The sequence below is a fragment of the Lepidochelys kempii genome, chromosome 22 (genome assembly GCF_965140285.1).
Source record: "Lepidochelys kempii isolate rLepKem1 chromosome 22, rLepKem1.hap1, whole genome shotgun sequence".
In the NCBI taxonomy this organism is placed as follows: domain Eukaryota; kingdom Metazoa; phylum Chordata; order Testudines; family Cheloniidae; genus Lepidochelys; species Lepidochelys kempii.
In genome coordinates, this window is record NC_136401.1 from 5,869,090 (window position 1) to 5,891,561 (window position 22,472).

The 22,472-nt window shown below is 63.3% G+C and overlaps 1 protein-coding gene across 2 annotated transcripts in view; it reads left to right on the top strand.

The window, feature by feature from the left end:
- ROBO4 (roundabout guidance receptor 4) overlaps positions 1 to 22,472 on the top strand; it is a 68,665-nt gene that overhangs the window by 26,721 nt on the left and 19,472 nt on the right. For both annotated transcript variants that reach the window (XM_073320877.1, XM_073320878.1), the window contains exons 8-15: positions 2,437 to 2,656; positions 3,388 to 3,509; positions 5,562 to 5,733; positions 6,791 to 6,985; positions 7,621 to 7,663; positions 8,907 to 9,049; positions 13,954 to 14,292; positions 20,280 to 20,393. In XM_073320877.1, coding sequence (XP_073176978.1) covers positions 2,437 to 2,656; positions 3,388 to 3,509; positions 5,562 to 5,733; positions 6,791 to 6,985; positions 7,621 to 7,663; positions 8,907 to 9,049; positions 13,954 to 14,292; positions 20,280 to 20,393 — 1,348 coding nt within the window. The remainder of the gene's footprint in view (positions 1 to 2,436; positions 2,657 to 3,387; positions 3,510 to 5,561; positions 5,734 to 6,790; positions 6,986 to 7,620; positions 7,664 to 8,906; positions 9,050 to 13,953; positions 14,293 to 20,279; positions 20,394 to 22,472) is intronic.

Sequence of the window (22,472 nt, forward strand, 5' to 3'; positions counted from 1 at the left end):
AAAGGTATAACCCGCTTCCTAGAGTCTCCGCTGAACTGTACCTGGCCAAACCCTTGTCTGAAGTAGTTTTTCTCTCCAAGGCAATCTCCCAGTGTCTCCAGCCAGCCTGGCCAGGATCCCGCCTTCGTGAATGTAAAGAGCTCTGTCCTTTTTCCTTCCCCAGTGCAGGATAACAAGGGGTCTTCTGCCTTCTCCTTATATCCCCCCAAATCCACTGCTGATCTCCAGAGTCTGGATGGCCCCCAGGGTCTGTCCCTGGTGTGCTGACTTCATGTTTTCACATCCTCATGTTGCCTTCGTATGGAAACGGGGCTTCCTTGTGTCAGCTCCCAATGCTTAATGTATGTGGGAACTGAGGCAGCCAGGGGAACATACAGCCTTTGTGTTCCCATTGCCTGTTCTCACCCCAGGCCCTGCCTGGGCTTGTGCTGGTCCCGAAGCAGCTCAGGGCCTGTCCGAGCCAACCCCGTGCTGGAAGGGCGAGCACCTCGCCATGCTGCAGTGCATTTGCACAGGGCAGGGAGCCGAGACAGTCGCAGGCAACATGGTCTGCTTCTGCCCATCTGGCAGCCCCCCTCGCAGGGATGGGCGCAACACGGTGATCCCTGGCCTGCAAACGGCCCCAGAGTTCAAAAGCAAAGGAGAAGTCCAGGGAATGTGTCACCCAGGACAAGCCCAGCACCCCACCAGGGCACCAGGAATTACACCGTGTGCCGAAGGAGCAGGAGGGAATGGAGAGCTGCCCCTGCACTCCCAGACTGTGAATGGGAAAGCGCTGCCCACACCCAGCCCCTTCCAGCAGGGCCCCACTGAGCTCTGTCCCCCTGGACAGCCTGGCCGGGCTAGACCTTGCCCTGCCCCAGTGCTGCTCAGATCCCCCACCGTTCCCAGTGTGCACGGACAGGCTCAGCGAGGAGAGCGGAGTGCTGGCTGGAGAGCAGTGGCAGGATCCCCCAGCTTCACCGGCAGAGCGGCCTGGGGACAGCAGCCTTGAAAGCATCGTCCCTCGTGGAGGGGATCGTGGGTAACGCACGAATGCCATCCAGGCCATTGGGCAGGTTGCAGGCAGGACTGAGGGGCTTTGGCTCTGCTGTGATACCTGCCTGTGAAAGGGACACAAGGACAGGACCCCCCAGCGAGAGGCTGCGAGGCCCGAAGGGTGGTAGCCAAGTGCTGCAAGGCCTCTCCAGCAGGGCCAGGCAGACCCCCGGGCTCACCACTGGCATGTTCCCCCACACAGTTGGGCCTGTGCTCGGCAGCGTCTGGCAGCGGCGCTGCCCAGGGTTGGCAGGCACCTGGAAACTGAGTGAGACACCATTGCAAATCCATCCCACCCCCAGCTACTTACCCACCCACCAACTTTCCTTCCCACCCATCCATCTAACCACCCACCCATCCCATCCCCAGCTACTTACCCACCCACCGACTCTCCCACCCATCTATCTAACCACCCATCCCACCCCCAACTACTTACCCACCCACCGACTCTCCCTCCCACCCATCCACCTAACCACCCACCCATCCCATCCCCAGCTACTTACCCACCCACCGACTCTCCCACCCATCTATCTAACCACCCATCCCATCCCCAGCTACTTACCCACCCACCGACTCTCCCACCCATCCACCTAACCACCCACCCATCCCACCCCCAGCTACTTACCCACCCACCAACTTTCCTTCCCACCCATCCATCTAACCACCCACCCATCCCATCCCCAGCTACTTACCCACCCACCGACTCTCCCTCCCACCCATCCACCTAACCACCCACCCATCCCATCCCCAGCTACTTACCCACCCACCGACTCTCCCTCCCACCCATCCACCTAACCACCCACCCATCCCATCCCCAGCTACTTACCCTCCCACCGACTCTCCCTCCCACCCATCCATCTAACCACCCACCCATCCCATCCCCAGCTACTTACCCACCCACCGACTCTCCCTCCCACCCATCCATCTAACCACCCACCCATCCCATCCCCAGCTACTTACCCACCCACCGACTCTACAACCCATCCATCCATCTAACCACCCATCCATCCCACCCACAGCTACTTACCCACCCACTGACTCTCCCACCCATCTGTTCATCCCATCCACTGAACCCAACCAGTCATCCACCCTCTGACCCTCCCATCCCCCCAGCCACCCATCTACCAACACATCCATCCACTGGCCTGTCCTCCCGCCCTCCCATCTATCAACATTTATACAGCGCTTTCTGCCATAGCAACCGCTCTCTCAGCTGGCTTCTCCCAGCGCATAGTCCTGCTGATGCAGCTCTGGCAGCCTGTCCTCAAGCCTCTTGCCCAAGGCAAGCACCATCCTGGGCAGAAGGACAATAGGAGACTTGGACACAGGCAGGCTGGGGGGTTGGGCAGATCTCGGCTGGCCTGTCCTGTGCCCTCACTGACCACAGTTGCCTTTCAGGTGATCCGCCCATCCCAGCACACTGAGGGACATGCTGTGCTGTACCGCTCCCTGCTGCCGGTCAGCGTGGACTGGGTTGAACGGAAGGTGCCCAGGGAGCACAGCATCATCATCCCAGCCCTCAAGAGAGGCTACAAGTATGAGTTCAAGGTTCGGCCCTATGCCGGGAAGGTCCATGGCCCGGACAGCAACATCAGGCATCTCTGGATCCCGGAAGAAGGTACAGCCCGAGGCACCCCCAGTCCCTCCAGCTCCAGGGCCTGACTCAGCTTGCTCTGCAGAGCAAGGTCTCATGGGGGACCTAGAGAGGCTGCAGGCCTGGCAGGGAGTCCGTGAGTGACGTGCTGGGTGGGTTTGAGGGCTTGGCGCGTGGCTGCCTGCAGGCCCTTCTACATGGTGCTGCTCCTTACAAGGCCCATGCCTTGCCAGGGGGAGCATGGGCAGGGGGTCCCGCTGCAGCGGACGGAAACCTGCCCAGTCAGCTGCTGTGCACCCCCTGGGTGAACGGCACGGCAGGTGCCCAGTGTGCCCTGGCACCCCAAGGCTGCACCGTCCAGGGCCCATGTGTGGGGCCATGTGGGGAAGTGCCAAGGCTGGGGTCTGTCACCGTCCAGAGTGGGAGGAGGAGCAGCACCATGCACAATCTCACAGGACCCCTGGGCACCAGGTTCCCTCCCCAGGAGCCCAGCTCGGTACCTTCATCTGCAGTCACCCCCACTGTGCATGGCCCCATGACCTGCCCTGCCTCTCTAGCGATACCTGCCTGAAGCCCCGATGGGCATCTTGGTGCTGGTGGGAGACCTCAGGGACCACAGCTCCGCTGCCCTCCCCCTCACACTCCAGTGCTCGGAGTGCGGGGCCTGGCTCTAGGGACCCCCGGCTCCGTGTCTGGAGAGCAGCCCAGCCCCGGGCTGCCCAAGGCGGTTTTCAGTGGTTCTCTCTTGTCCTCAGTGCCTAGCACAGCTCCTCAGCGTGTCACCATCACGGCAGTGGAGGATGGGAATGGCACAGTGCTCATCAGCTGGGACCCCCCTCCCCACCCCGCACACAACGGCATCATCCGGGGCTACAAGGTGAGGATTTGCCAGGGCGACGGCTCAGGCCCCGCACGACACCGACGTGCTCGGCACTCACAGTGGGGACGGAGGGTAAAGAGCTAAATCGGCCTGGCTTGGCCAGGCTGCAGCTCGTAGGAACCTGGTGGGAGCTCCGGCTCGCGGAGGGATCTCGCCCGAAGGTGGGGAGGTAACCAGAAGGGTGCCGGGGGGCAGGGCCGTGTGCCCTGGGAGCGCTGCCGGGCTGGGCTGCACCCTGCCAGAGTGACACGGGCTCTCGGTCACTCTCAGGAGCATTCACAGGAGTCAGTGTTGGTTTGTGCAGGGATCTCGGGGGCTGCTCTGCTCTGCTCTGGGAGCAGCCCCTAGGGGCCGTGTGCCAGCTGGGCAGAGCTGCAGTGAGCGATGCCCCTTACACAGGACCTGGGGGGCCTGGCAGAGGAGCCGCACCAGCTGAGGCCCCCTCCATGCCTGTGCGGTCGTGTCTTTGGAGCAGCTTTTGCTTGGAGTTCCTGGGGCTTCTTGTGGGGACTGGGGCAGTACGGGTCACAGCTGTCCATGGGGCCACGGAGGTGGGGGTCAGAGCTATCCATGGGGCCTGGGGCAGTGCGGGTCACAGCTGTCCATGGGGCCAGGGTGGTGGGGGTCAGAGCTGTCCATGGGGCCTGGGGCAGTGTGGGTCACAGCTGTCCATGGGGCCACGGAGGTGGGGGTCAGAGCTGTCCATGGGGCCTGGGGCAGTGCGGGTCACAGCTGTCCATGGGGCCAGGGTGGTGGGGGTCACAGCTGTCCATGGGGCCACGGAGGTGGGGGTCAGAGCTGTCCATGGGGCCTGGGGCAGTGCGGGTCACAGCTGTCCATGGGGCCAGGGTGGTGGGGGTCAGAGCTGTCCATGGGGCCTGGGGCAGTGCGGGTCACAGCTGTCCATGGGGCCGCGGAGGTGGGGGTCAGAGCTGTCCATGGGGCCTGGGGCAGTGCGGGTCACAGCTGTCCATGGGGCCAGGGTGGTGGGGGTCAGAGCTGTCCATGGGGCCTGGGGCAGTGCAGGTCACAGCTGTCCATGGAGCCACGGAGGTGGGGGTCAGAGCTGTCCATGGGGCCTGGGGCAGTGCGGGTCACAGCTCTTCCATGGGGCCACAGAGGTGGGGGTCACAGCTGTCCATGGGGCCTGGGGCAGGGCAGGGCAGGTCACAGCTCTTCCATATGGCCAGGGTGGTGGGGGTCACAGCTGTCCATGGGGCCATGGAGGTGGGGGTCACAGCTGTCCATGGGGCCTGGGGCGGGGCAGGGCAGGTCACAGCTCTTCCATATGGCCAGGGTGGTGGGGGTCACAGCTGTCCATGGGGCCACGGAGGTGGGGGTCAGAGCTGTCCATGGGGCCTGGGGCGGGGCAGGGCAGGTCACAGCTCTTCCATATGGCCAGGGTGGTGGGGGTCACAGCTGTCCATGGGGCCACGGAGGTGGGGGTCAGAGCTGTCCATGGGGCCTGGGGCAGTGGGGGTCACAGCTGTCCATGGGGCCTGGGGCAGAGGGGGTCATAGCTGTCCATGGGGCCAAGGGGGGTGCGGGTCACAGCTGTCCGTGGGGCTCAGGGCAGTGAGGGTCACAGCTGTCTGTGGGACTTGGGTCAGTGGGAGTCACAGTTATCTGTGGGGCTTGGGGTGGAGCAGGTCACAGCTATCCATGGGGCCCGGGGCAGTGGGGGTCACAGCTATCCATGGGGCCTGGGGCAGTGGGAATCACAGCTATTCAGGGGGCCCAGGGCAGAGCAGATCACAGCTGTCTGTGGGGCCTGGGGCCGTGGGGGTCACATCTGTCCATGAGGCCTGAGGCAGTGGAGGTCATAGCTGTCTGTGGGCCCAGGGAAGTGGGGGTCATAGAATCATAGAATATCAGGGTTGGAAGGGACCTCAGGAGGTCATCTAGTCATCTAGGAGGTCACAGCTGTCCATGGAGCCTGGGGCAGTGGGGGTGTATCTGGTTGTATCTGTGTCTGGGTGTATGACAGGCGTCCTGTCTCTTGGTCTGGGTTTATCACAGCCGTGTTAGCTCTGTCTGGGTGTGTTACAGGTCTGGTACCTGGGCAATGAAACTCACCATCGCTCCAACAGGACCGTGGATGGAGGGACGCACAGTCTGGAAACGGTCATGCTGCCGGCTGGGGTTAAATACTGTATCCAGGTGGCAGCCTTCAATGGAGCTGGGCTTGGGGTGCCCAGCAATGCCACATGCAGCAGCGTAGGTCAGAAATGATGTTTTGTTCGTAGAGCTCTTTGTCCAGCCAGAAACCCTCAGGCGCCCCGTGATGGGCCCAGGGGGAGCGGGGGAGCCCTGTGATCAGAGAGCCAGTTGGGGATGCTGGGACAGACAGATTGCTTGCTCGCTTGCCCTCCCTTTGACGTTCTGGCTCCCCAAGCTGGCACACTGGCCTGCTGGCTGCGCTCACTTGCTTCCCTTAGAAACCCGGGTTCAGTCACCTGGACCCTTGGCACCGTTGCCAGCTGGCCAGACTGGAGGCTTAGGGAAGTGTGTGACCCCTTGGACTGCAGGGACCCTCTGGGGAGCAGCACGGAGATCACGCTCCTTGGCCTGTTTCCTTTCTCTGACGCCTGCCCAGTGGACCCCTGGTTCAGCCAGCCCTTGGGAGGGACATTTTTCTTCTCTGCATTTGACTCATTTCACGTGAGCACAGTGCTGGCTTTCCGCGGGGGCTAAGCTGGCTTTCCGCTGGGACGAGGGAAAGTTGGCTGATGGTTCAAGCCGAGAGCTGGCCGTCTGGAATCCGGTTCTGTTCCCGGCTCTGCCTGCCTTTCATTGGGTCACCTTGGCCATGGCCCATCCTTCTCCCTTTCTGCCAGGTGTGCCGCTCGCAGGGCTCCAGCCCACAGGCCCTGGGGGTGTGCTGGGACCCTCCCAGCCCCGCAGGCTGGCTCCCTCTGCCAGCTGGGCCAGTCTCTCCTCCTCCCAGCTGACGCCTGCCCCCAGCATTATCCCAGCTCTCAGCCAGGCTCCGCAGCGACGCCCGTGCCGAGGGTAGACTCCAGTCCTGGCACTGTGCAGGCAGGAGGCTCTGGTGCCCCTCCGAGCGGCAGCCCAGGTGTTTCTGGGGGGAGCAGACTCCATGGTAGCAAAGGGACTGGAGCCTGGTCCAATCTCCTGCTGCAGCTGGGCCTTTGCTATTAACCTTTCGGTGTCCTGTGGGCAGGCGGATGAGCAGGTCAGCTCTCCCGGGGGCGTCGCTCTGCGTTGAACGAGCTCCGCCTGTCACCTCCACCTCTGATCCACCCCTTCCTTCCCAGAGCCCCTGGTGGGAAAGATGGCCAGGACCCCGGCTGTGCGCTCCGTCAGCCACATCCTGGCAGTGATCCGCCAGCCTGTCTTCATCGCTAGTGTGGGCTCGCTGCTCTGGCTCGTGCTGATGGTGCTGGCTCTCTACCTGTGCCAGCACCATGCCAGGCATTACAGCCAAGAACAGCAGCACGCCACAGGCAAAGGTGAGCGTGAATCTGGGGCTATGGAACTGCGAGCCCAGCTGACTCCCAGCAGTCTCTAGCATGGAGGTGGGGGGCAGCAGGGGCCCTGGAACGACACGGTATGCCTGGGCTCGGTGAGTTTGAGAAACCCCAGCCCTTAGGGTCCTGGGCCAGTCCAGCTAAAGCAGGGCTCCCCAACCTCACCCCCGCTCACTGGGCCCTGCAGCCCCCCCACAGCCTGGACATTACACTGGGGATTGGTCTTAGACGGCTCTGATTTCTGCCCAAGCGCTACCCTAGGGGATGGCCCCAGAAAGGGGCCCGTCAGTGCAGGAGATCAGTAGGGTCCATGCCGGGTGGTCTGGGGTGAACCCCAGGGGTTCCCTATCTCAGTGCTGTGGGAGCATGCCCAGGGGTTATCCAGAGACTGGTGCTGGGACCGGTGAGGAGCTGGCAGAGCCCCCAGGATGGCAAGACCGGGTTGCAATCAGCAGCGGGGATGAGATGAAACTCAGGCAGGGGAAGATGGGGGCCTGATAAGAAAGGTGGCCAAGAGGGGCAGCAAACGGGTGCCATGCAGCTCAGGACGGTCTGCACCCTGGTCATTGCAAGGAGCCATTGCTGTGCAACTAACAACCTCCCTGCCTTGCTCCCAGGTCTGTGCCGATATGCCAGCGAAGACACCATTGTCAAGCACAGGTGAGTGACGGCCTGGAGAAAACGGTTGCGAACCCCCATGGCATGGGCTGGCCTGTATCCCCGCTCAGCAAGCCCCAGGGTGGCCCACTGACAGGGAAGATGCCTGCTTTATTCCTGACCTGCAGCCCCCTGCTATCCCAGCCCTGGGTCCCCCCTCACACTCAGGTCTGCCAGAGCCCCTCAATCCCGACCCACAGCCCCCTGCTATCCCAGCCCTGGGCTTCTTCTCACACTCAGCTCTGCCAGAGCCCCTCAATCCCGACCCACAGTCCCTGCTATCCCAGCCCTGGGCTCCCCACACACAGCTCTGCCAATGCCCCTCAATCACAAACCGCAGCCCCTGGTACCCCAGCCCTGGGCCCCTCCTCACACTCAGCTCTGCCAGAGCCCCTCAATCCTGACCCCCAGCCCCCTGCTATCCCAGCCCTGGGCCCCACACATGGCCCTCTGTAAGACACCAAACAGCTTACAGTCTGCAGCAGCCCCTACCAGCCCCACCTGTGCCCTGTGATGGTCCTGTGGGCAAAGGGGACGAGGGCAGGCTGGACGGGGAGCTGAGCCGGCTGGTCTCTGCTGGGGCATGTGATGGCTCTGTGATGAGAGGCTGCCAAGCTAACACCCCTGGTGCTTCCTGGTCCTGGAGAGAGGCAGGTGCCCAGGGTGCTGTGAGTTACACAGCGCTCTGGGGCCTTCCCCTACAACAGATCCCTCGCTCGTGTGGGTGCTGCACAGCACCTGCCAGCAGGAGGGAGCCAGAACCTGCCCCCTGCCCGCCCTGACACACCCCTGCCGGGGGAGGCAGGCTGGACCTGCTAGGGCTCCCCATGCTGGGAATGCAGAGGATCTTTCACAGAAATGTCATAGAATCTCAGGGTGGGAAGGGACCTCAGGAGGTCATCTAGTCCAACCCCCTGCTCAAAGCAGGACCAATCCCCAATTTTTGCCCCAGATCCCTAAATGGCCCCCTCAAGGATTGAACTCCCAACCTTTTCCACTCCCTCTGCACTGCCTGAGAGCACAAAGGGAATGGTGCTGGCCCACGAGCCTGGCCCAGTCACAGTGCTTCCTTCCCATGGCCAGGGCTGGAGCGGGGCACTAGCCCTGCCCTCGCCCCCTCCACGCAGACACAGGAGGAAGGTGCCACCGGCCGGCAGTGCCGGGGCTCTCCAGAGCTGCTGCCGGTGACAGCAAAGCCCCCTCCCGGTGCCTTCACCTGTACGTCTCCTCCCCTCCCCAACCCCAGGATGGACGTGAGTGACTCCCCGTGGCTGGCTGACAGCTGGAAAGCCACCTCCTGCTCCAAGACCTTCAGCAGCAGCAGCAGCAGGTCGAGCAGCCAGCTCCTGTGGGCCGAGACCAAAGACAGCCTGGACTTCCACTGCTCCAGTGAGTCCCTGCCGCGCCGCTCTGCTCCTGGCCATTCCCTGCCCGGACAGAGGCTCCCGCGCTGACCAACCCACACCTCTCGCTGCACCTTCAGGGCAAAGTCAGGACGTTCTGCAGGGAAGGTGACGTTCCCTGTGTGGGATCCCGGGAACCCGGCCGCAGACCGGCTGAGCTCCCTGTGCGGGATCCTGGGAACCCAGCCACAGGCCAGCTGAGCTCCCTGTGCGGGATCCCGGGAGCCGGGCTGCGGGCCGGCTGAGCTCCCTGCATGGGATCCTGGGAGCTGGGCCGCGGGCCGGCTGAGCTCCCTGTGCGGGATCCCGGGAACCCGGCCACAGACCAGCTGAGCTCCCTGTGCGGGATCCTGGGAACCCGGCCACAGGCCGGCTGAGCTCCCTGCACGGGATCCCGGGAGCTGGGCCGCGGGCCGGCTGAGCTCCCTGTGCGGGATCCCGGAAACCCAGCCGCGGGCCAGCTGAGCTCCCTGTGCGGGATCCCGGGAGCCGGGTGTCCCGGAGTGTGGGGCAGTCCAGGTCCTGCACCCCTCTTCCTGGGATTCACTGAGACTCTCAGCCAGCCAGTAAAACAGAAGGTTTATTGGACAACAGGAACACAGTCCAAAACAGAGGTTGTGGGTACAACCAGGACCCCTCAGTCAAGTCCTTCTGGGGGAGCAGGGAGCTTAGACCCCAGCCCTGGGGTTCCCTGCGTTCCTCACCCAGCCCCAAACTGAAACTAAACCCCCCCCAGCAGGTTCCCTTCTGCAGCCTCTGTTCACATTCCTGGCCGAGGTGTCACCTCCCGCTCCTGGCTCAGGTGACAGGCTCTCAGGTCTCCCACCCCCAGGGCACATTCCCAGGTCAACACTCCCCAGTCCCTCCTGCCTCACATCATCAAACCCGAGCCGCTGGCCGGCTGAGCTCCCTGTGTGGGATCCCGGGAGCCAAGGGCCAGCTGAGGCGGGGGGAGCGCTGCGGGCTGGCTGTGTCTGCGGGTGCGTGGGGCGGGGGGAGCGCTGCGGGCTGGGGGTGTCTGCGGGTGCGTGGGGCGGGGGGAGCGCTGCGGGCTGGGTGTCTCTGCGGGTGCGTGGGGCGGGGGAGCGCTGCGGGCTGGGGGTGTCTGCGGGTGCGTGGGGCGGGGGGAGCGCTGCGGGCTGGGTGTCTCTGAGGGTGCGTGGGGCGGGGGGAGCGCTGCGGGCTGGGTGTGTCTGCGGGTGCGTGGGGCGGGGGGAGCGCTGCGGGCTGGGTGTGTGTGCGGGTGCGTGGGGCGGGGGGAGCGCTGCGGGCTGGGTGTGTCTGCGGGTGCGTGGGGCGGGGGAGCGCTGCGGGCTGGGTGTGTCTGCGGGTGTGTGTGGGGCGGGGGGAGCGCTGCGGGCTGGGTGTGTCTGCGGGTGTGTGTGGGGCGGGGGGAGCGCTGCGGGATGGGTGTGTCTGCGGGTGCGTGGGGCGGGGGGAGCGCTGCGGGCTGGGGGTGTCTGTGGGTGCGTGGGGCGGGGGAGCGCTGCGGGATGGGTGTGTGTGCGGGTGCGTGGGGCGGGGGAGCGCTGCGGGATGGGTGTGTCTGCGGGTGCGTGGGGCGGGGGGAGCGCTGCGGGATGGGGGTGTCTGTGGGTGCGTGGGGCGGGGGAGCGCTGCGGGATGGGTGTGTCTGCGGGTGCGTGGGGCGGGGGAGCGCTGCGGGATGGGGGTGTCTGTGGGTGCGTGGGGCGGGGGAGCGCTGCGGGATGGGTGTGTCTGCGGGTGCGTGGGGCGGGGGGAGCGCTGCGGGCTGGGGGTGTCTGTGGGTGCGTGGGGCGGGGGAGCGCTGCGGGCTGGGGGTGTCTGCGGGTGCGTGGGGCGGGGGAGCGCTGCGGGATGGGTGTGTCTGCGGGTGCGTGGGGCGGGGGGAGCGCTGCGGGCTGGGGGTGTGTGCGGGTGCGTGGGGCGGGGGGAGCGCTGCGGGCTGGGTGTGTGTGCGGGTGCGTGGGGCGGGGGGAGCGCTGCGGGCTGGGTGTGTCTGCGGGTGCGTGGGGCGGGGGGAGCGCTGCGGGATGGGTGTTTGTGCGGGTGCGTGGGGCGGGGGGAGCGCTGCGGGCTGGGTGTGTGTGCGGGTGCGTGGGGCGGGGGGAGCGCTGCGGGCTGGGTGTGTGTGCGGGTGCGTGGGGCGGGGGGAGCGCTGCGGGCTGGGTGTGTGTGCGGGTGTGTGGGGCGGGGGGAGCGCTGCGGGCTGGGTGTGTCTGCGGGTGCGTGGGGCGGGGGAGCGCTGCGGGATGGGTGTGTCTGCGGGTGCGTGGGGCGGGGGGAGCGCTGCGGGCTGGGGGTGTCTGCGGGTGCGTGGGGCGGGGGGAGCGCTGCGGGCTGGGTGTGTCTGCGGGTGCGTGGGGCGGGGGGAGCGCTGCGGGCTGGGTGTGTCTGCGGGTGCGTGGGGCGGGGGGAGCGCTGCGGGCTGGGTGTGTCTGCGGGTGCGTGGGGCGGGGGGAGCGCTGCGGGCTGGGTGTGTCTGCGGGTGCGTGGGGCGGGGGAACGCTGCGGGCTGGGTGTGTCTGAGGGTGCGTGGGGCGGGGGGAGCGCTGCGGGATGGGTGTGTCTGCGGGTGCGTGGGGCGGGGGGAGCGCTGCGGGCTGGGTGTGTGTGCGGGTGCGTGGGGCGGGGGGAGCGCTGCGGGCTGGGTGTGTCTGCGGGTGCGTGGGGCGGGGGAGCGCTGCGGGATGGGTGTGTCTGTGGGTGCGTGGGGCGGGGGGAGCGCTGCGGGCTGGGTGTGTCTGCGGGTGCGTGGGGCGGGGGGAGCGCTGCGGGCTGGGTGTGTCTGCGGGTGCGTGGGGCGGGGGGAGCGCTGCGGGATGGGTGTGTGTGCGGGTGTGTGTGGGGCGGGGGGAGCGCTGCGGGCTGGGTGTGTCTGCGGGTGCGTGGGGCGGGGGGAGCGCTGCGGGATGGGTGTGTGTGCGGGTGCGTGGGGCGGGGGGAGCGCTGCGGGCTGGGTGTGTGTGCGGGTGTGTGTGGGGCGGGGGGAGCGCTGCGGGATGGGTGTGTGTGCGGGTGTGTGTGGGGCGGGGGGAGCGCTGCGGGCTGGGTGTGTGTGCGGGTGTGTGTGGGGCGGGGGGAGCGCTGCGGGCTGGGTGTGTGTGCGGGTGTGTGTGGGGCGGGGGGAGCGCTGCGGGCTGGGTGTGTGTGCGGGTGTGTGTGGGGCGGGGGGAGCGCTGCGGGCTGGGTGTGTCTGCGGGTGCGTGGGGCGGGGGAACGCTGCGGGCTGGGTGTGTCTGCGGGTGCGTGGGGCGGGGGGAGTGCTGCGGGCTGGGTGTGTCTGTGGGTGCGTGGGGCGGGGGAGCGCTGCGGGCTGGGTGTGTCTGCGGGTGCGTGGGGCGGGGGAGCGCTGCGGGATGGGTGTGTCTGCGGGTGCGTGGGGCGGGGGGAGCGCTGCGGGCTGGGTGTGTCTGTGGGTGCGTGGGGCGGGGGAGCGCTGCGGGATGGGTGTGTCTGCGGGTGCGTGGGGCGGGGGGAGCGCTGCGGGCTGGGTGTGTCTGCGGGTGCGTGGGGCGGGGGAACGCTGCGGGATGGGTGTGTCTGCGGGTGCGTGGGGCGGGGGGAGCGCTGCGGGATGGGTGTGTCTGCGGGTGCGTGGGGCGGGGGAGCGCTGCGGGCTGGGTGTGTCTGCGGGTGCGTGGGGCGGGGGAGCGCTGCGGGCTGGGTGTGTCTGCGGGTGCGTGGGGCGGGGGAACGCTGCGGGATGGGTGTGTCTGCGGGTGCGTGGGGCGGGGGGAGCGCTGCGGGCTGGGTGTGTCTGCGGGTGCGTGGGGCGGGGGAACGCTGCGGGATGGGTGTGTCTGCGGGTGCGTGGGGCGGGGGAACGCTGCGGGATGGGTGTGTCTGCGGGTGCGTGGGGCGGGGGGAGCGCTGCGGGCTGGCTGTGTCTGCGGGTGCGTGGGGCGGGGGAGCGCTGCGGGCTGGGTGTGTCTGCGGGTGCGTGGGGCGGGGGGAGCGCTGCGGGCTGGGTGTGTCTGCGGGTGCGTGGGGCGGGGGAGCGCTGCGGGATGGGTGTTTGTGCGGGTGCGTGGGGCGGGGGGAGCGCTGCGGGCTGGGGGTGTCTGCGGGTGCGTGGGGCGGGGGGAGCGCTGCGGGCTGGGTGTGTCTGCGGGTGCGTGGGGCGGGGGAGCGCTGCGGGCTGGGGGTGTCTGCGGGTGCGTGGGGCGGGGGGAGCGCTGCGGGATGGGTGTGTCTGCGGGTGCGTGGGGCGGGGGAGCGCTGCGGGCTGGGTGTGTCTGCGGGTGCGTGGGGCGGGGGAGCGCTGCGGGCTGGGTGTGTCTGCGGGTGCGTGGGGCGGGGGAACGCTGCGGGATGGGTGTGTCTGCGGGTGCGTGGGGCGGGGGGAGCGCTGCGGGCTGGGTGTGTCTGCGGGTGCGTGGGGCGGGGGAACGCTGCGGGATGGGTGTGTCTGCGGGTGCGTGGGGCGGGGGAACGCTGCGGGATGGGTGTGTCTGCGGGTGCGTGGGGCGGGGGGAGCGCTGCGGGCTGGGGGTGTCTGTGGGTGCGTGGGGCGGGGGGAGCGCTGCGGGCTGGGTGTGTCTGCGGGTGCGTGGGGCGGGGGGAGCGCTGCGGGCTGGGTGTGTCTGCGGGTGCGTGGGGCGGGGGAGCGCTGCGGGATGGGTGTTTGTGCGGGTGCGTGGGGCGGGGGGAGCGCTGCGGGCTGGGGGTGTCTGCGGGTGCGTGGGGCGGGGGGAGCGCTGCGGGCTGGGTGTGTCTGCGGGTGCGTGGGGCGGGGGAGCGCTGCGGGCTGGGTGTGTCTGTGGGTGCGTGGGGCGGGGGAGCGCTGCGGGATGGGTGTGTCTGCGGGTTTGTGGGGCGGGGGGAGCGCTGCGGGCTGGGTGGGACTCATGGAGCCTCGAGGGCCTGGAGACTAATACACCGTGTCTCTCTCCTTTCCCTCTGCAGCCATGTCCTTTGACAGGCCGAGCCAGAGCTCCCAGATCCCGGCTGTCCCCCGGGGGCCCGACAGCAGCAGCCTATACAGGATGCTCTATGTCGACCTTCCTGCCAAGGACATGCAAACCTTCCACCGCCCCCCTGTGCTCAGCACCCCTGGCCCTCACCGCAGAGCTGCAGAGCCCGGGCGACCCACCGACCCCAGGCTCGGGCCCCGGTACAGGCAGAGCATCGGCATGGAGAGCGGCTGTGCAGGGGGAACCGAAAAGAGAGGGCTGTGGAAGCCAGCGGGCCCCGGACCCCCCAGGCTCAGCTTGCAGGGTCCCTGGGAGAGCAGCAGCAAAAGAGGTAACGGCTGCAGGAAGTCCCAGCTGGGAGCTAGGGGCTCTGACCTCAGGGTGCCTGGGCCTGCATTCAGGGGCTGCAGGGTGCCATGCGGGCACACAAGCCCCGCGGGAAGGGTTGGCGTTTCCCTCCTGATCCGCTGAGCCCGTGGCAACGTGCTGCCCTGCTACGCTGCGCCCTGCACGTGCTGACACCAGCCCCGATGGCAGGACCGCCATCGACCTTAGCTTGCCGTAGGCCCCAGCCAGCTCAGTCTTTCCTCAGTGTGGCCAGAAAATGGGCACAGGGAACAGCTGCAGTGTCTGCCATCCCACTGGGCATGAGCCCCACCAAACAGCCCAGCCACAGCCCAGTGCCGTGCCCCTGGCGTTCCCTAGTGCCCCGCCCTCCTGCCCCCAGGGCCGGGGCAGGGGCCTTCTTCCCAGAGCAACCCTGTGGCTGTTCTGCTGGCATCACAGCCCGACTGGGCCTGCCCACGGAGGGGACCTTCACCTGGGCGCTCCCCTGCCCCGGTGGTTGGCAATGGCCTATGTTCATTCTTTGCCCTGGTCCTGGCTTCACGCCGGGGTCGGGTTCCGCACCCGGGACAAGCCCTGTGAGCTCCAGCATGGCTCCCCGCAGGGTGTCAGGGGAGGGGCAGCGCACTGGCCCAGCGGCACGAGAGGGTGCAGGAGGAGGGGAGCAGCGGGAGCCCTGGCAAGTGCTGTCTGGCTCCCTGCGGCACTAGCTGTGGGAGCACAGGAGGGGGCCAGGACCACACTGACAGCAGGGGATGAGGTGCCCAGTCCAGCAGCAGGGGGCAGACACAAAAACCAGGGCTGCTGGGTTCTGTGTGTGCCCCTGTCTGGGCTTGTCCCATGCTAAGCAGTGGGGACCGGAGCCCTCCCACTCCTTCCCCCCTGCACCTTTGTGCTCTGAGTCCAATGGCTGAACAGCCCTTGGGCAGCGCAAAGGGTTGCTGGCATCGTACACCCCCCATGCCCTCAGCAACAGCCCTGCCCTGCGCCCCCTCAGCCTGAGCCGACCACCACCACTCTCCTTGCATCCAGCCTCCAGTCCCCAGCTCCTGGCAAACCCCAGGAAGGGAAACACGTGCTAATCCCAGCAGCTTCACTGCCTACAGAGGGGCTGCCAATGTGGGGGAGGGAAGCTACTGTGGGAGGGGTGCTGAGGGAGGCTGGGATTTCATTATCTCCAGAGTTTAGGACAAACCGGCGCCATGGAGGTCAGAGAAAGCTAATGGACCCTGTTTACTTGCCACGAGCTGTGCGGTGAGTGCTCCCTCCCTGAGCTGCCCCAGGGAGCTGTGCCGTGCTGGAGCGCGGGGCATGGGGCGACAGTGTAGCCGCTCCTCCATCCCAGGCGCTGTCTGCAGCTTGGGCCCCAGCTGCTCTGCCTCTGGGGATTCCAGCCAAGCTGAGTGTAGCCGAGCCCAGTGGGGGTGGGGGAGGCGGCACTGGGGAGTGACTCTGGCCCCTGCCCCAGACACCTGCGCTTGAGTGGGCAGCAGGGACACTACACGCTGTGGGGAGCCAACACCTCACCCCAGGACAGCAGGCCTGACCACTTAGTGCAGGATTGTTAGTGGAGTCTGATCCCTGTATGATGGGATCCCCCCGGGGTGCCACCTGGGCTGGGTACCCTGAGCCCTCTGACTCACGAGCCTGGGATGTCTCTCCCACTGTGCTGCTGTGACAAGCTGCAGACCCGCTCCTGGTCCTACACTTCCACTAGCATTCACACAGGTAGGGACACAGGCAGCTGCAGTTACATGCAGGCTCTTTGACCAGCCACTGCATGAACCAACAATAGAGAGGATACAGCCAAAATAACCACCAGCTTCCCAGCCTAGGAGCTCCTCCCACTCCCCGGAATATAAACTCAAAATTATACTGTCTGCGCTGCACAGGGGACTGTACAGTGCAAGCTCATAGAGTTCGCCTTCCTCAGTGTGGAGAGGAAATGCAACAGCCCCCGCCCCTTGAGCTAAGATTCCCAAGCACTTCACTCCAAACTTACTGGTTTAGATTAAAACATAAAACAAGTGTATTAAGTACAAAAAGATAGATTTTAAGTGATTATAAGTGATAGCAAACAGATCAAAGCAGATCACCTAGCAAATAAACAAAAATGCAAACTAAGCACTAGAAAGATAGGATATGAATTAGCAAATTCTCACCCTGGCTGATGATACAAGCAGGTTGGCAGATTCTTAAGGCACAAGCTACATTTACTTTGCAGCTTGGAATCTCCAGGGTTTTCATACACAGGCTAGAAATCCCTTTAGCCTGGGTCCAGCACTTCTCCAGTTCAGTCTTTTATCCACAGGTGTTTTCAGGAGTCCTCTTGTGTGAGGAGTGAAGAACAACAGATTATGTCACTCCCTGCCTTATAGAGCTTTAGCATATGGCAGGAACCCTTTGTCCCAAACTCAGTTTGTGGAAAAACACAGACATCCCAAGATGGAGTCCAGAGTCATGTGGCCTGGTTACATGCCCTTGCATACCTTTCTGAGTTATAGCAGCCATTACTTACAGGCTGTCTGGAATGTTCAAAGGAAAGTTAAGTTCTTCCAGGGTCCATTGTCTTTGCTGATGTGCCATCAGCACTGTCTGGCTTCTTCATTGTTGTACCAGAAAGGCTAGTTGTGGGTGTCACCCAGCGTAAGCACAATTGAAATACAGATACATAGTCAATATTCACAACTTCACATACAAAAATGATATGTGTATACAAATAGGATAATCATATTCAGCAAATCATAACTTTTCCAATGGCACCTCACATGACGCGTCTGGTACAAAATGCACCATAATTATGCCATAATCATGTCATAATAATATCACTATGAAGAATATGGGGTGCAGTGTCACACCCCAGCCCTACAGAGATCCAGAGAATTTAAGGTCCATCGGGATCACCTGCTCTGACTTCCCAGAGACCCTCATCCAGGTGCCACGGCATCTAGCCGACTAGTTGGTGTTTGACTGGGCGCTGAGCCTAGATCTTTCAGCTCCATGCTGCTACGAACACCTGGCCTAGGTGCTGGAACTAAGCGTGCTGGGGGTGCTGCAGCACCCCCTGTCTCGAAGTAGTAATAACAACCTAAACACATGGTATTCACCTTCCGCACCCCCACTATAAAAATTGCTTCAGCACTTCCGACACCTGGTTTCACAGTAAGCGAATTCACCAATTTCCTTGGTCGAGGAAGGACGGTTGAACAAAGAAGATGATTGAGTTCCTAATCTCTCATAGCTGGAAATCGTCCATCAGCAACTGCAGATCTTATTGGTCTGCCAAGCCTGGCAACAGCAACCACTAATTAGTCTCTGCGCGTTTCTTTCTTAGATTAACGAGCACTGGCAAAGCAATGATTGGGTTACCAGAATTCAAATGCTCTGACCTAAATTTCGATAGCATTTGAAACCGCTGTGCAGTTGAAATCTCAAACAGGTTTGAGACTGCCAAAGTATACTGATTCTCTCTCCACCTGGACGGGCTTCAGATCCCAGATAACAGTTCCACAGGAACGCCACAGATTCTTGCTGCCTGGTTTCCCTTATGTGTCTTTACATCTCTGTGGATTTTGGTGGATTCACCAGGATCGTTTTGCATGGAATGGGTCAACTCAGCAGCAGCCTTAATGTCAGGGTCCAGCAAAGCTGAGAGTGCATTTACCAGCTGACTGACATGTGCCCTCCACCTCTGCATTGAGCAGCTGATCAGAACTGGAGTCGACCACACCAAATGAAAGATCTTTCTTGGGGGTGAGTGCCACAAGTGTTTATAGAAGGAAGCCACGTCGTTCCTGGCAGAAGATTCCTTGAGGGAGATGGCTTTGACTCCCATAAGAGCTTTGTGGTCATATTGCTATGACTGTCCTTGGTCCCTAAAATGGCTAAGAAGCCCTGGATCTCCATTAATACCTTAGCTGTGTTTGAACAGTGTTGCATCGCTCATTTGGGAGATGATATGGTCACATGTTGTAAGGTAAATAACATTTGTAATTAAGCAATGCACGAAACAAGGACTGAAACAAGACTGAAAAGAAGCTGGACACCAGTCAGATGAAGCATCTCTGAATAATCAAAAATATCAAATAGTTCCAACTCAAGTTGAATGAAGAGAGCCATTTCCTAGCTGCACAGGTCCCGCTCTCTCAGACCCGCTCCCTCGGGTAACAGCCCCAGCCAAGTTGCAGCAGATCAGGCAGCGCTGCTTGAGAAAGTCCCCGGGGCCCTGGGTGGGCAGGGCTAGCCTGTGCTACCCCCTGCTGCCATGGCTTCCCTGCTGCTGTTACCCAAGCTTGCCTTGATCTCGCTAGATCGGCCCTTTCTGCAAACACACCTGCAGCTGCAGGGTAGACAGATTCATTGGCTTGAAAGTGACATTGGCATAGCTACGTCAGTAAGGCGTGTGAACCAACCACACCCTGACCCGGGTAGCTCTGCCCACCTAACCCCCGGAGCAGACACAGCTATGCTGGCGGAAGAGGGCTTCCATTGACATTGTCAGGCTGTGTGGAGTGGCTCACCACCATGAGTGCCAACCCCCGGGCAACTGGCACAAACCAGGGCACAAACCCCAAACTGGTAGTATGTTCCACAATTAGAATTCACCAACCCAGTAACGAGTGTGAACTCCTCCGACACTGTTACAGCATAACCATGGCGTCACAGACAGTCCCCTTGGGCACTCCACTCTATCTTGCTTTTGTGTAAGATGGTCCCTTATACCACAAACCACAACACTCAGGTTACCTCCAATCCCAAAGGACCAGGCAAAGACCACCTCAGATCTGAAACCCAAGACTACGCCTATAGCCAATCCTATAATAAACTAACTAAAGGTTTATTGGATAAGAAAAAGGAATGAGAGTTATTGACAGGGTTAAAGCAGTAAACACACACACAAGTGAGTTACAGTCTTAGGTTCTAAAAGGTAACAGAAGCTTCTATAATCCGCAAGCTCTATATGGCCTCTCTCTTGCATACGCTTCACAGTCTTTGCCCTGCAGAGTTCAAGCAGTATAGACATAAAGTTCCTTCTGGCCAGGCACTTTTATTCCCTCCCCCCGGAGTTCGAAGGGGTGGGACGAGCATGTCTCCTCTTCAGGGGCATGAGGGGAGCAATCAGCGAAGTCTTTTGTGCAGTGATGTCCCACAATGGCTTGTCTGGTGTCTGTAGACCTTTTGTGTGTGCAGGACGTGACACCTCTTGTGGTAAACGAGTATTTCACACCTGGCCGTGCTTCCTCCTGACTCGGGGCTTTGCAGGTTCATAGCAAATGCTTTTATAGTTACAAAGAAAATACTTAAATGGTGCCCTGTAATGTGGGATGCAGATATTATATGTGAGATTAATACCCGCAGCAACTCACAAGTATGTCATAAAGTCCCAACTCTGAACACATGGTAACGCTAACATGTTATAACAACACAAACACAGTGGTGAGCCTGGCTGGTTTCCAGCTGTGCCTTTGTCAGGGAGGCCGGGGGGGCCTTGGCATGAGCTGGCACCTGGCCTGGCAGCGTCACACAAATAGCTAATGTTCTCTTCTGCCAATGCTGGCTGCATCTACGTGGCACGGCTCTGCCAGGATAGCTCTGTGCTGGTGTAGTCTCTGCAGTGTAGCTGTACCCCCAGCCTGGGGGCCCTGGGAAGCGAATCACTGTGGTGCAGCGTGCACCCCCCCCCCATCCCAGTGGTGCTGGGAGCAGAGCAGGGCAGGCCGGGATTCCCAGGCTCGGTCGCAGAGTGATGTCAGGGGCTCGCATGCGAGTGGGGACTGGGTCCAAAACCTCCTCACAGGCTCCTCCGCGCTCAGCAACAGGCCAGACACTGGCTTCAGTGGGTTGGCACCCATCTGCACGGCTCCAGCTGAGAGCTGGTCTGGCCTGAGAGGGGCCCAGAGGAGAGGTGCAGCTCTGATTATCCCCCCAACCTCAACTGTCCCACAGTTCACCCCTCCTCTCCTTCTCCCCCAGAGCTACAGCAGGTACAGAGCACCCCCGTGTTGTCGCCCAGCCTCCCGGCGTACTCCACCAGCCCTAGCAGTGTGCCCGGCACCGGCAGCTCAGGAAAGCGCCATGCAAGCAAAGGTGAGCAAAGCCGCAGCCTGCCCCATGGACCTTCCTCCAGCCCTGGTCCCAGAGCGTTGGGGCTGCAGCACCAGGCCAGGCTGCCCTTCCCCAGTAGCTGGGGGGCTGGAAGGGACCAGGGTGTTCAGGAGAATTTCCTGGGTGCTCTGCAGGCCTGCGAGTGCTTTGGGACCTTGCGGAGCACTGCGGGAAGTTTGGGGGAGATTGGGTTCACCCATGGGGCCCTGTCATAGTCTGGGAGGTGCACTGGGGGGCTGCTAGCCTATGTGGCTCTCTGCGGGGTGAGGCTGTCTTAGCGGGGGAAGGTGGTGCTGGAGGGCTCCGTTAGTGGCAGGAGTATCTGGGCACTTTGTTAGTGGGAGGTCTGGGGGTCTGTGTTAGTGGGGGTTGGGGGCTGCATTAGCAAGGGTGTTTCTGGGTGTTTCTGGTAACACAGATCCCCAGAAACACCTCTGGAGCTCCAACCTCTGGAGCTCTTGGGCTGGGAAGTGTTTGGGGGGCTGCGTTAGTGGGGGAGTCTCTGGGTGGGGGGGCTGTGTTACCCTGTGGAGCTCTCTGGTGGGGGGCGGGGGATGTAATATTCCCTGGTCTTCCATGAACTTCTGGCCATGAAGCCAGGGCCTTCCCCCTCCAGACACTGTGGCTGGCTGGAGCCATTTGCTGGCATCGCTTCCCCGCTGGCTGGTGGAGACATGGGGGGGCCAGCCTACTTGGCCCCCATTGGGGCTCATGCCTGGTCAGAGAACACAAAGGCTGGGCTTGTCTGGGGCCTGGAGACTCAGCCGCCTCTGCCGCTCCCTAGGGACTCTCACAGGCCCCCCATCTCTGCACTCAGGTACCCCCAGACCCCTCTCCTGCTCCTCTGTACACCCCACCCTCCACCCCCTCACACTGCCAGGCACTCGGGCTCCCCCAGCTGCCCTGCTCCCTCAACACTTGCCCCCTCACCGTCCACATGCTCCTGCTCCACCTTATCCCCCGGGGCTGGGCCCCCTCCGCCGCCCTGGCCCCACTCTCCTGGAGGCTGGGGGCAGGCAAGGGGAAGGTGAGGGAGCCTTGTGGGGCCTGCATGGCCTGGGGATCTGCACTGGGAACCGTGGCCAGGTGCTGCCATCCACAGCCCGGGCCCCAGCGAGGGACAGTGAGACACCCTGGTCACTGAGTGAGGTGGATTCCTTCCTTGGAGCATCTCTTGCCCCAGCTGCTTCCTCCAACACCAGGGACCACACTGAGCAGAGCCACCCTACCCAGAGGCACCTCTGAGATGGCAGCCTGGGCTGGCCTAGGGCAGAGCTGGCAGCAGCCAGGCCTAGGCAAGACAAGGAGACTGGCAGGAGAAAAGGAGGGAATTCTGTAAGCCACATCCCTGGGGCTCCAGGCCTGTCCGGGAGATAGCAAGTGCCTGGGGACAGGGCTGGAGTCTGTTACCCCCTTCCTGACCTGCCAGGGCTGCTGTGAACAGTTTGGCAATCCATTGCCTCTCCTGCTCTCCGTGTGGCACTGAGCCAGCCAGGGTGGGCATGTCTAGATCTCACTGCCCAGCCACGTAGGGCATCACTGCCCCGCCGAAGGACCAGCCGGAATGGCTCTGAGTTCTGCCAGGGCTTGCATTACTAGAGAGTTGGCAGCAGGGGGCACCAGCGCCCCACACACAACCGCCAGCTGGGCTCTTCGGTCGGGATAAGAATCCCCCAGCCCTGCCCTGCCCAGTGCGCATCCTGCTGCACCCCAGCTCTGCCCCACGGCCGCGGGGATGCAGAGTGGCTGCAGGCTCGTGCTGCAGGCAGGGACCAGGAGGTGGGGGGGGGGGGCACTGTGCTGGGCGCTGCCCCTCCAGCCGCTCACCAGGGCTGCTCCCCCATTTGGCACACCCCGTGGCTGGGAGTGGGGCTTGCACCCCCAAAGGCAGGGCGGGCTGGGCTGCTGGGCCCGCCTGCTCTGACAAGGCGGGGCTGGGACTGATTAATGGGTCCAGGCTGGGTCTAGCTCGGTTTCAGCCCCAAAAGGTCCAAACCCCAAGTCAGGCCCCAGACATCAGACACTGACCCCCACATCATGATATTTTTAACAAAGAGAAAT